Source organism: Nicotiana tabacum, chromosome 24 (assembly GCF_000715075.1).
Source record: "Nicotiana tabacum cultivar K326 chromosome 24, ASM71507v2, whole genome shotgun sequence".
NCBI classification, from domain to species: domain Eukaryota; kingdom Viridiplantae; phylum Streptophyta; class Magnoliopsida; order Solanales; family Solanaceae; genus Nicotiana; species Nicotiana tabacum.
Window position 1 is genome coordinate 49,284,926 of NC_134103.1, and position 12,819 is coordinate 49,297,744.

The following is a 12,819-nucleotide window of genomic DNA, read 5'->3' on the forward strand; positions in this document are numbered from 1 at the left end:
CTACGGCTAAAACACGGGTTTCTAACCTACCATCAACACCCCACACTTAGACCATTGCTCATCCTCGAGCAATCAAACTGCACTTCACCTAGGGATGACCTTTTCATTAAATAACATCCCTTACACATCATGCCAATAATATTTAAAATCGACTAAGCACCCTATCATAACATCTTAACCTCAAGACCCGACTCAAAATTACCACGCATTTTTCACAACCTGTTCACTTACTCTAACACAGAGGTCAAAGACTTTACCTTACCTTCACAAGCCATGTGCCCTCCCACAAACAATAGAGAGTAGTTCCATATACAATAAAGTTCAAGAATAATTAGGAACTCAAGATAGAAAGAATTCACTCACTCTCAGAAACAAAATTCATTTGCCACAAAAGACGTACCATATGTTTGCCCGTAGTGTAATACTCTACTAATTTAGCTCATTCAGTCAAGGATCAAGTAGGACTTTAATTGGTTGTAATGTAGGCTACGGGACGGGTAGGATACATTTGGATATAGTGACTACACCTCCCTAAGCACTTCAAAAAACCTGACCATACCTTTACTTAGCTTTTATAAGCTCATAACAAATTCAAGTGCTTAAAGGAGGTAAAAGGTTCAAATAGATAGTCAATTCAAACAATATGGGTCAAGCTTGTAATGTGGTTGCCACAGAAATAGGATTACAGACTCAAATTCAAACAATATGGGCTAACTATGATATACATTAATTAGGTGGGGTAAAAGCATATAATTGGCTCAACAAAGAAATGCCTATATCACTTCCTAGATTGAACAAGACTACTATTTCGCTTTGCAAACACACGGGGCAAGTTCTAGACATCACTGAAATGCACAAAATATCAACAAAAACCTCACTCACACATTGGCACACAACTCACTTAGGATGGAATCTTTCCCGACTTTCTAGTCAAAGCAATTAAGCAGAGTTACGATCAAGCAATTTAAGGCACTTATCTAAGAGTCAAGAACTAAGCCTAGGCATCATGACTAAGGCACTCACCACTCTCAAGGCATATGCAGTCAAGGAAAATTGCTTCAAATTAGCACTATGACTCAAGATTCTTTATTCCTATAAAACAAAAAACTCTACACCCGGTTCAAGTAAAACCCTTGGAAAACAACCGCGACACAAAGAAAAACCAAGGAAGAATTACTACACTACCTAAGAAAGTAAAATAAAATAGAATAAAATAAAACAAAAGACATATTTTTGGATTTTCAATTTTTTTGTATTTTTCTCGTTCAACTTCAAATCCCTCAAGAAGACAATCGACGCAATCCATCATCAGGAAGAGTCGAAACTAAACAATTAATTTCTAACTATTAGAGGCCGATAGAAATCAGAGTTATGATTACAGACCATATTGTCTAAGAAAGAAAGAAACAAATCAAACAAAACCAACTGACAAATAGAAAACAAGTACAAATACAATCAAATAGAAGCACCCCACAGTTAAGAAATTGCATTATCCCCAATGCAAAACAGTAAAACAAGAGTGAAAAGGTAATTCCCTAAGGCCCGTGGCCTACTCCTCATCAACACCCTCAAAGCTGCGCAGGTACTCTTTATCAACAGAGGGAACAGAGTTTGCGTCCTCATTTGGTGGCATATGTACTCCAGCGGCTAAGCCCAACCACTATTGTGTGACCGCGGAGAGGGGATGGTCCTCCTGCAGCTCTACCAAGTCAACCTTCCCCCGAGCAGCGTGAAGTCGCATATCAGCAAATAGCAGATGTAGTGTCTCCTCAACACAAACAAATCTCTGATCTATAGGAACAACAGTAACCGGGGGGTCGTTGTCACAACTGTGACATCAAAAGGCTTAAGAGGCTGCAAAACCGGAATCTCCCGATCATAATGGAACTCCTCCTCGACATGGTGGGTCCTCAGAAGCCGCTTGATCATACTCAAGAAATATAGGCAGCGGGCCCCAAGTGGTCGTACTCGAGACATGTGCTCAAACATAATCTTACCCAGATCAAACTTCATCCGAGTCAAAATAGCATAAATGAGACACACCTTCAACCGGGAGACATCAATGTCGTTCTGGGTAAGCATGATCTTTGCATTAATCAAACAGAGAATGACTCTGGCGGGACGCTGGAAATGGCACTTCTTCATATCCCTGTGGAACTCATTAGCATCTCGCGTCCATGTGGCAAGAGACCCCGCGCCACACAACTGGCGTCTAATATCAAGATAGGGGTCCGACGCAGCAACTTCAAGAACAACTTATGCGAATGCTCCGTGAATCTCATGATCTGATTTATTGCCTGCGAAGAAAATGGAATCATCTTGCCTTGCACCTCCACTTCATACAATGCATCTAAACTAGTCTCAGGTTGCCAGTTAGCATAAAATTCCTTAACCATGTTCACGTTCACCGACTCACCGGGACAGAACAAGCTTTCAAAACCCATTTATCTAACGTTATTGTAAATCCCCAAGTATTTCCTGGCTAGCTTACCATCATCAATGCCAAATTTCGGGTCGGGACTCACCGCTGGAACAAAGGTCTGGTACCACACCCTAGCATGAGCTGGCACAATTTGAATGCCATACTTTCAGCTCGATACTACATCCGTATCTGGATCAATGCGCTCCTCTTCCTCCTCCACTGGGGCGGGGGAGGTGCCCGCCTACCTCCTCGACGGCTACTAGAGGCAACCTCAGAGGAACTTGTATTAGAACATTTGCTAGGACGACAAGATATTGTACATGCACAAGACGAACAAAATTAGCCACAATACTTAAAACAAAAACAAGACCAAATGGGGTAACCACCCCACCCTTATGTTATTGGCATGTTCACAAGTACAATGTATATTGGGGACTCAGACTACCCCATTGAAAGCACACCACGAGTAATCAACAACCCACCCAACCACCAACATAACATTACAACAACATAACCACGGACTACACTAGTGTAAAATACAAAATTAAGAAGCTAAACTAGTAATTAAGAAAAGAAGAATAAAAAGTTAGTCGAATTCACTACTAACAAAATTTAGATACAATACAACACTACACAAGCACATAGCATGAATCGGACACCCCATTTAGCACCTAGCAATACATTAGTATGGGGTGGTCAATCAATTAGCACTCGGGGCCAACAAATTAAAGTTTCACAACATACGAATATGACCTCCCACCCCACACATATCATCTAGCATCACATCCCACAAAGCACTTTCCTTCAAAATTAGCAACACTACACAACTTTACGTCACTAAGTCATTTCAACAAACATATTGTGGGCATACCTTTCACCTTCTTATTTCAATTCAAAGTGGATTAGAATCATCATACAACCACATCAAAAATACAACTCAACACAACCACAATATCACCACATCCTCACAATAGCACCAAGTGCACAAAATTTACACAAACTTCACTAATTTTCGGCCACTTGGGCACCCCCACCAAGATTCTACACAAATTAATTCTAACACCATCAAAACACACCAAAAATCACCCATAATCATAAGAACAATGAAAACCCCACAAGTTTATGCAACAATTTCGGCCAAAAGATGAGTATTAACCAAAACAATTTGAAAAACTACCTAGGGTTAGAGATATGAACTAAGCTACCTTAAATTACTACTAAAAGAGAAGAGATGAGAAAAAGAAAACTTACCTTGATGAGTGATGGAAGTGGTAGAATTGGAGGTGAAGAACTTTGAAGAAGAAGAAGAAGAAGAAGAAGAAGAATGGGGGGGTTTTGGGGTGAGTTAGAGAGGATAGGTTTGAGAGAGAATGAGAGCTATCGTGGAAAGTGGGGCAAACAAAATGGGTTGGGGGGGGAGTAGTCTGCCTACGTTTTTTCAAAATTTGATTTAAAATTTTGTTTTTCCGAATTAAATGCTTACACAACCGCGTCGCTAGGCATGGCGCTCCATGCGGCGCGGTAGTGGGGTTTTCCAAAGAGTCATATTTGACAGGTTTTTGCATGTTTTGTCCTAGCGCAGTGCCCCACGCAGTGCCTCATGCGGCGCGGTAGGCACTTTTCTCAGAGTCCCGATTTGTTTTCATTTTTTTGCCTACGGGTCGCACCCTGACTCTATTTTGTACTTATTTTGTGTTCGATTCAAGCTCATACCTGTTCAAATAATTATCAAAACTCTTAAACTCTAATAATCCTAAACTACCATTATCTAACTAGTCTACAAAAGCAATAAAGAGGTTAAGAAATAGTTTTGAGTTATAGTCGTTAGCTTGACTCCATCACTTAGGCTCATTTGATTACGATGCTGGAGGATTGCTTGTCAAATCCTCCAACAAGGTACTATTTCAACCTGTGCCCATTCACCTTAAAAATTTCATTCCCTCCTTCATCCTGTATTTCAATGGCGCCATACGGTGAGACGTGTTTCACCACATACAAACCTGTCCATCTTGATTTAAATTTTCTAGGGAACAACCTAAGTCTACTATTGTATAGTAAGACTCTGTCCCCTTCATGAAACTCCTTTAGCTTAATTAGACTATCATGCCACCTCTTTGTACTTTCCTTAAAGATTCGCGCATTTTCATACGCGTCCAGTCTAAACTCCTCCAATTCGTTCATCTGCGCCAACCTGTGTTTGCTTGCAAGACTAAGGTCAAGATTAAGCACCTTAATTGCCCAATAAGCTTTATGTTCTATCTCAAGAGTAGATGACATGATTTTCCATACACTAGTTTGAATGGGGAAGTCCCTATGGTTGTTTTGAATGCAGTTTTGTACGCCCATAAAGCTTCATCCAACTTTACAAACCAATCCTTAGGGGAAGCACTAACCGTACTTTACAAGAATTCGTGTAAATTCACGGTTAGCCATTTCAACTTGCCCACTCGTTTGGGCATGGTATGGGGTTTCTGTTTTGTGTGTGACCCCATACTTGGACAGCAGTGCAGCAAATTGCTTGTTCACAAAGTGTGACCCATTGTCACTGATAATTACTCGAGGTGTCCCAAATCAAGTAAAGATGTTCTTCCGTAAGAACTCACACACCACCCGAGCATCATTGGTCCTAGTAGGGATTGCTTCGACCCATTTAGAGACATAGTCAATGGCTACTAGGATATACTCATATGAATAAGACGATGGGAACAGACCCATGAAGTCAATGCCCCAAACGTCAAAATTTTCACATACTAGAATGGAGTTTAGTGGCATCTCATCCCTCTTACTAATGTTACCTTCCCTTTGACACTTGTCACATGCGGCTACATATGCCCGTGCGTCTTTGCACAAAGTAGGCCAATAGAAACTGACTTTCATGACCTTTGCTGCAGTGCGATTTCCACCATAGTGTCCTCTAGCTGCTCCATCATGGCAATGATAAAGAATGCTTGCCATATCTCATTCAGGCACACACCTTCAAATCACACCATCTTCACACAGTTTAGACAAGAACGGGCCATTCCAAAATTAACTTTTTACCTCACCTTGAAGATTCTTTCTTTGATCATGAGAGAGGTCACTAGGCCACCATCCACTAGCCTAAAAGTTGGCTACATCAGCATACCAATGCGGTCTTTTGGAGGTCTCTCAAGTCGAGATAGATGATTGGCGACTTGATTTTCTGTGCCCTTCCTATCTTTGATCTCCAAGTCAAACTCTTGGAGAAACAACATCCACCGTATCAGATGCGGCTTGAACTCCTTCTTACTCAACAGATATTTCAAGGCTGAGTGATCCGTGTGTACAATCACTTTGCTCCCCACCAGGTATGATCTAAACTTTTCAAAAGCAAAGATCACAGCAAAGAACTCTTTCTCAGTAGTGGCATAGTTGACTTGAGCATCATTCAACGTCCTGCTGGCATAGTAAATGGGACTAAACATTTTATCTTTTCTTTTCCCCAGAACTGCCCCCACAACTACATCACTGGCATCACATATTATCTCAAATGGCTGGTTCCAATCAGGTGTCACCATAATAGGAGCACTTACAAGCTTTTCCTTTATCAATTCGAATGCTCTTAAGCACTCCACATTGAAAACAAACTTGACATCTTTCGCTAGCAATGCAGTCAACGATTTGGTAATGCTGGAAAAGTTTTTGATGAACCTCCTATAGAACCCAAGATGTCCCAAGAAACTCCTTATGCTCTTCACATAAGTTGGTGGAGGGAGCCTAGCAATTACCTCCACCTATCAACTTTAATTCCATGTGCATTTACTTTGTGACCTAAGACAATTCCCTCTTTCACCATGAAGTGACACTTCTCCCAGTTAAGAACCAAGTGCGTGGCTTCAGAATGTTCAATCACAAGCTCCAAATTCTTCAAGCAGTCCCCAAAGTCATCACCAAAGAGGGTGAAATCATCCATGAATACTTCTAGACACTTTGCATTTAAATCATAGAATATAGACATCATGCACCTATGAAAAGTGATAGGTGCATTACACAACCCAAACAACATCCTCCTGTAAGCAAAAATACCTGACGGGCAAGTGAATGTGATCTTATCAACATCTTATGGGGCAATGGGTTTCTGATTGTAGCCTGACTACCCATCCAAGAAGTAGTAGCATCCATGTCCAGCCACTTTCTCGAGCATTTGATCAATAAAGGAGAGTGGGAAGTGGTCCTTCCTTGTTGCATCATTCAGCCTTCTATAATCAATGCACATTCTCCACCCAGTGACTGTTCTTATGGGGGATCAATTCATTATCTTCATTTTTCACCACTGTCATTCCCCCCTTCTTAGGCACAACTTGTACTGGACTAATCCAATGGCTATCAGAGATGAGAAAAATCACTCCCGCATCTAGTAATTTGATGATCTCCTTGTGCACTACCTCCTCCAAATTTTTATTCAGCTTGCGTTGGGGCTACACCACTGGCTTGCTATTTTCTTCCAACAGAATTTTGTGCATGCAAATGCTAGACTGATTCCTTTAATATTAGCTATACTCCAGCCAATGGCCTTCTTATGCTTCTTCAGCAGCTCCACCAGCTTTTGCTCTTGTGTACCTGTCAAGTCAGCAGAAATAATCACAGAAAAATTATTAATTTCAAGAAAAGCATATTTTAAGTGAGTGGGAAGGACTTTTAGTTCCATATTAGGCTTAGAAGCCTCCTTTTTTAGTTCCTCCTCATCAACCACTTGATCCTTAGTTTCAAGAGCTTCAGCCTCTTTCTTTATTTCAGGATCTTCATCCTCCACTGTGCTACACTGAGTAATACACCTCTCTAGAGTATCCCCCACAAGCTTGTCAAACTTATATTTTTCAGCCAATTCCCCAACAACATCCAGCTTGAAGCACGAGTAGGCGGACGCCTCATCACTGGGGTATTTCATCATCCTTCTCATCTGGAACACCACTTTTTTAACACCACTTTTTTGTTGCCCACTCTGACCATAAGCTGTCCTTCATAGATATCAAGGATAGCTCTGCCTGTACATAAGAATGGCCACCCTAGAATTAGAGGTGCCTCTTTGTTCACCTCCATATCTACCACAATAAAGTCTACGGGGAACAAAAACTTATCCACCCGCACTAGAATATTCTCAATGATTCCCCCAGGTAGAATGGTGGTTTGGTAAGCCAGTTGTAGGGACATTGATATTGATTTGATCACTCTGAGCTCACCTTCCGATTTCCTGAATACAGACAGAGGAATTAGATTTATAGACGCACCAGAATCACAGAGGGCCTTGTCGAATTTTTCACTCCCCAACGAGCATGGTATGGTGAAGCTTACTAGGTCCCCACACTTTTGGGGATTTTTATTTTGCAATATGGCACTGCAGTGGGCATTTAGCTTGACCACTGTTGTTTCCTCTAATTGTTTCTTGCTAGATAGGATTTCCTTCATGAACTTTGCATAAGCAGGCATCTGAGTGAGTACCTCCGTGAAGGGAATGTTCACATAAAGTTACTTGAGCATCTCCAAGAATCGCCCAAAACATTTATCAAGTTTCTCACGCTTCATCTTTTTAGGGAATGGTAAAGCTGGCATATGTCTACTTTCTTCAATCTCCTTATGGACCCCACTACTCTGACCTTTTTGATCTTCACTCTTTTTCTCTGCTGGTGTCTCAGTCTGCTTGTTTACCACCTCGGGTCTAGCTTTCACCACTGGGTTAGCCAATGTTTTTCCACTTCTCAAAGATACAACTTTGATTGTTTCCTTTGGGTTCTTTTCAGTGTTAGAGGGAAGAGTCCCAGGAGCCCTCTCAGATAACAGATTTGCAATTTGTCCCATTTGTCTTTCGAAATTTCGGATAGCCGTGCCTCGAGTCTTGAAGTTTTCATCTGTTTTGTTGATGAATGCCTTCATGAGATCTTCCGTACTAGACTGATTTGGCTGTTGTGGCTGGTATTGCTGCCTCTGCTGGTTCTGAAAACTTGGTGGTCCTTGACTCTGGGGTCTAGGATTATTTTGCTGCCATGAGTTCAGACTCCCATTAGGTTAACTCCACAAAAAACCTGAATGTCTTTGACCCATAGCATTATAGTTGTTCACGCCTTGGTAGTTTCCTGTATTAAAGTTCCCCACTGTATTGACTTCCTCAGCTGATGCTTGACACTCATGTGTAGGGTATCCCAATCCATAAACATTACATGCTGCTTGTGGCTCACTTTGTACCTTGGCCAATGTCAACTTTCTTATCTCCTTGGCCATGTTGTCTAGCTGGGCTTGTATAGATGTGTTAGAGTCTACCTGGTGAACCCCAACTAATTTTCTACTGTCATTACTTTCAGTCGGCCACTGATTAGTATCCTCAGATAATTCATCAAGGATTAAGACAACCTCCTCCGGCATTTTCTTCATTAGTGGATTGAAACACTGTATCTGTCAACACCTTAATGGAAATTACTCCATAAAAATGGAGTAATACATCTCAAATAAGTTTAAGAACAGAGAAAATATCAATTCTAATGATTTGATACAAACTTCCGTATTGCACCGATTGCAGGTTGTATTATTAATGAATTCTCGAGTCTTCTTGACTTAGTTGGTTCTCCAATCTCTCGTAGGTAAAAAGTCCCTTCAAAATTATGTTTTTGGTGTATTTATACCATGTAAAAACAAGCCCGGATGAAACTACCCTTTCCTAGCTGAACTTGGAAATCACTCTGACGATTTTGCACAACCGTGCCGCACGCCGCGCCACCCCATAAAACGCTCTAGTGAGGAAATCCAGAGAGCTTGCATTTTGCTTGTCAGACCACTTTTGCACTGCCGCTCCGCTCCTCACGGCGCCCCATGCGGTGCGGTAGTGCCTTTTTCTCAAAGTAAATTCATTTGTTCACTTTTTGATATCTGGACTTGGTCCTCGACCCCCGAATGTGATCCCGACTTAATTTCTTGGGCTTCTACTCAGACTTCAAAGCTCTAACTTATTCGATTTCAATCCAAATTACCTAAATAACTCAGAATCGTTTCCTACAAGGCATAAAACATGTAATAAGTATAATTCACTATCATTTAAGCTCAAACACACGTAAAATGCAGTAATTAGAGTTCAATACTAAGACTAAACATAGGTTTCTAACCTACCATCAATTAACCATTGGTGTTGGACTCTGACCATCTTTTGAGCTCGTCACTGCTTTCAACTTGAGGTTAGGTTTGTTACTTATTAAGTTTATGAGGTCGGTTGAACTCATACTACACTTCTGCACCTTGCGTGTAGATCTTGGAGCTAATGCTGATGTGCATGACATGAGATGGCATTAAAGATGTACATGCTATCCGGATATAGCTGCCACTTGTCCTTGGCAGCTTCATATTTGCTATTTGTTTATGTAAATTCCAAGCAAAGGTTGTATCTATACCTGCTTTGTAAATCTAAGACTTAGTAGCTCATGACTTGTACTACCAATCCTTGGATAATTGTACAAAATTTAGTTATTTCTCTTCTTGACTCTTACCATTATTATTAGATTGTGTTGGTTATTATTTGACTTACCTAGTGGGTTTGGTTAGGTGCCATCATGACTATCTGGATTTTGGCTCGTGACAAGTTGGTATTAGAGCCCCGAGTTCATAGGTTCTAGGAGTCATGACCAAGTGTCTAGTAGAGTCTTGCAAATCAGCTTGATGACATTCAAACATATCTTTGAGGGGCTACAGGGCATCTTGGAAACTTCCCATCTTTATTTGCTTATCGTGCGACATTGATTCAAGTCAAAGCATGTCTTTTTGAATTCTTTCCATCCATTCGTATGTTATGTTAAGCACTAGGTATTAGCTGTGCATTGATGACTAGTGGTGTCATGGATGAGGTGCGAGATGTGTTTTCTATGTTTTGGTGATTGGCCCATTTGGAGTACTACAGGCTGGGTTCAGTACGCAACTTGGGCTCGGTGGGTTCAGTTGTGTGTGTATGTACTTTTGGACTTATATGTCCGGCAGTTTCCCTATGAGTGGGATTGATGGCTCAGTGAATGGTTGGATAGCTATATGATGAGTACTATGTGACTGAGGAATGTGCTTAGATGGTTTGGGATGTGACGAGAAGAGTTTTGCTTGGGATGTGAAGGGACTATGGATGCTCGGGTCCTATTTTATGTGTTGCACAGTCTTGAGTTTTAGGTGTTTTGATGGATCTTTCATGTTGTTCATTTTTGGAATAAAGTTAATTCTTGTGTCTTGTTGTTGAGTTCATACTCGGGAGGATTTAGAGATTGCATAGTAGTTGCGACCATGATGGGGTCATAGTGAGAGGCCAGTTTGAGGCTGAGCAAGTGGGTTCTCTTGCGGGATGTCCTGAGGTTGTGTGACACCTGTGATGTTTCTGTGGAGAGTTTTTCTTCTACCAGCAGGGTGTGTATGTGTTGCAATTTGAGTTTGGATCGCTTGAAGGAGTTTGCACGACTGTCACGAGGATGGATGCAGCTTTGCGGGTTATTTGAGGTATTTTTATGATTATTTCTACATGATTTTGTGAAGGATTCAATTGAATTATAGTATGAGATCATGATAGTTATGAAGTAAGGGTATTGTGGATTATCGGATGTTATGTTGTATAGATTTGAGCCAAGTGGGGGAGCCTGCTATCGACGATCGAATTGCATGGTTATGTGTTATGTTAGTTTTGGTCTGAGGTATATTTGAGGATCTGCTATGACTTGCATAGGTTGGATTTGAGGATAACGTTGTTACACCACGTGCTTTCGTACGTAAGAGTACGTCGTAAGTCAATTGATGTAAGCTTAGAAATAGAATAATCTTTAAAAATACATAAACTAAGTTAATAATATTACCTTGGAGGTTACAAATATTTAAGATCATGAACAACAAGTACCAAGAGGGTTGGAAGGTTTAGAAGCTAAACGAATTGAAGAAAATAAATTTCGTTGAAAGTCAACAAGTTGGGAATGTTATAACATGTACTTTTGAGGTGAGACTATGGTGCTCAACATTATAAGGAGGTTATGTTATGAGTAAGTTTATTCTTATGACATTCGTGTGTTATGTTTTGAAGTCAAGCGAGTTGTGGAACAAAAGTTGGCAAGGGTCATCACAAGTCACATTCATAAATGTGCTGAAAATTAGGTCAAATGTATCTGAGGTTTTCTCCCAATGTACTTGGAATAAACGGATGATCCACCTACCAAATTGAAGATCTACGAATATAGTTTCTAACGCGTTAAACCGTTTATCGATACGACATCAGAGTAGAGAGATATTTGCATTTTTACGAGACTGCGCAAGCAGCTCCCAATGGGACCCACTTAGGCGGTGGTCGACCTACTTCACTTTAAAAACGATTTGGACGACCTTTATTTCTCATTTTGCGACCCAACCTCGTCCCTACACTCCTCCTAACCCCCTCCTAAATAGATACCATAAGGGTTTGAAGTGATTTCAAAGTGATTACACCATATTTCAACATCAAAAGTTAGTTCTAGTGAAGAACAACACCTCTCTGAGGTTGTGTTATCATTGAGGATCATTGTGGGCTGTGTTTGGCTGAAATTTCAAGTTGTTGCTACTGGCTAAGGTGAGTATAACAGCCTACTAATAGTGCTTAAGCTTGTTTGTATGTTGGTTATGTCACGATCTAAACCATTACAGGTCGTGATGGTGCCTAACACTACTGTCAGGCAAGCCAACAATAAGAGTTTAACTTAATTACTCATTTTAATATTTTTGAAATCGTAAATTTCCTTCAATTAAATAGTAACAAATAAAATTTTATAGAGTAAATGATAATATCTTCACAAAAACCATACGGAATAGCCCATAATCATCCACAAAATCTTGTGTCACAAGTACATGAGCATTTACTAGGAAGTAAAATAAAATACAACATCTGTCTGGAATACAAATTGGACAGGAGAATATAAATAACTCTGAAGGAGACTCTGCTGGCTATGGATCGTAACATGAAATGCAACTCACGGTAAGTCCCCGCATCATCCGTGCCTCCGCGCCCAAAGGACCACCAGTAAGTATCTAGCCTAACTCCGGAGGAGTAGTGACGAGGGGTCGACATCGACACTCACTAGTGGTCCAATAATATCAGGTACAGTAAAGAGGTGAACAATTATGGGGCAGAGTAAATAAATAAAATAAACAAGTATAAATACGTGGTACAATTCTCCTCTTTATAATAGGCTCAATCTCTCAATTAGCAAATTTCCTCCTCAACCGGAGCATATATATAAATATATAGTGGACCTCACCAGAATGGGTCGTTATACTTCAAATCAGGAAAAACTCATAGATACACTAGCTTCTTGCCAAATGTTACGCACGATTTCATGAGGATATTTTATTGAAATGCCGAGGCGTACGGCCTGATCCTATCATAATCTGTGCACTGCCGAGGGTCG

The 12,819-nt window shown here is 40.7% G+C and overlaps 1 protein-coding gene across 1 annotated transcript; it reads right to left on the bottom strand.

Annotated features, from left to right (window-relative positions):
- Positions 1-4,321: 4,321 nt before the first annotated feature.
- Positions 4,322-4,699, bottom strand: LOC142178136 (uncharacterized). Its single transcript, XM_075247468.1, has one exon. It carries the CDS (start codon positions 4,697-4,699, stop codon positions 4,322-4,324), a length of 378 nt encoding a protein of 125 aa, XP_075103569.1.
- Between the last annotated feature and the right edge of the window lie 8,120 nt (positions 4,700-12,819).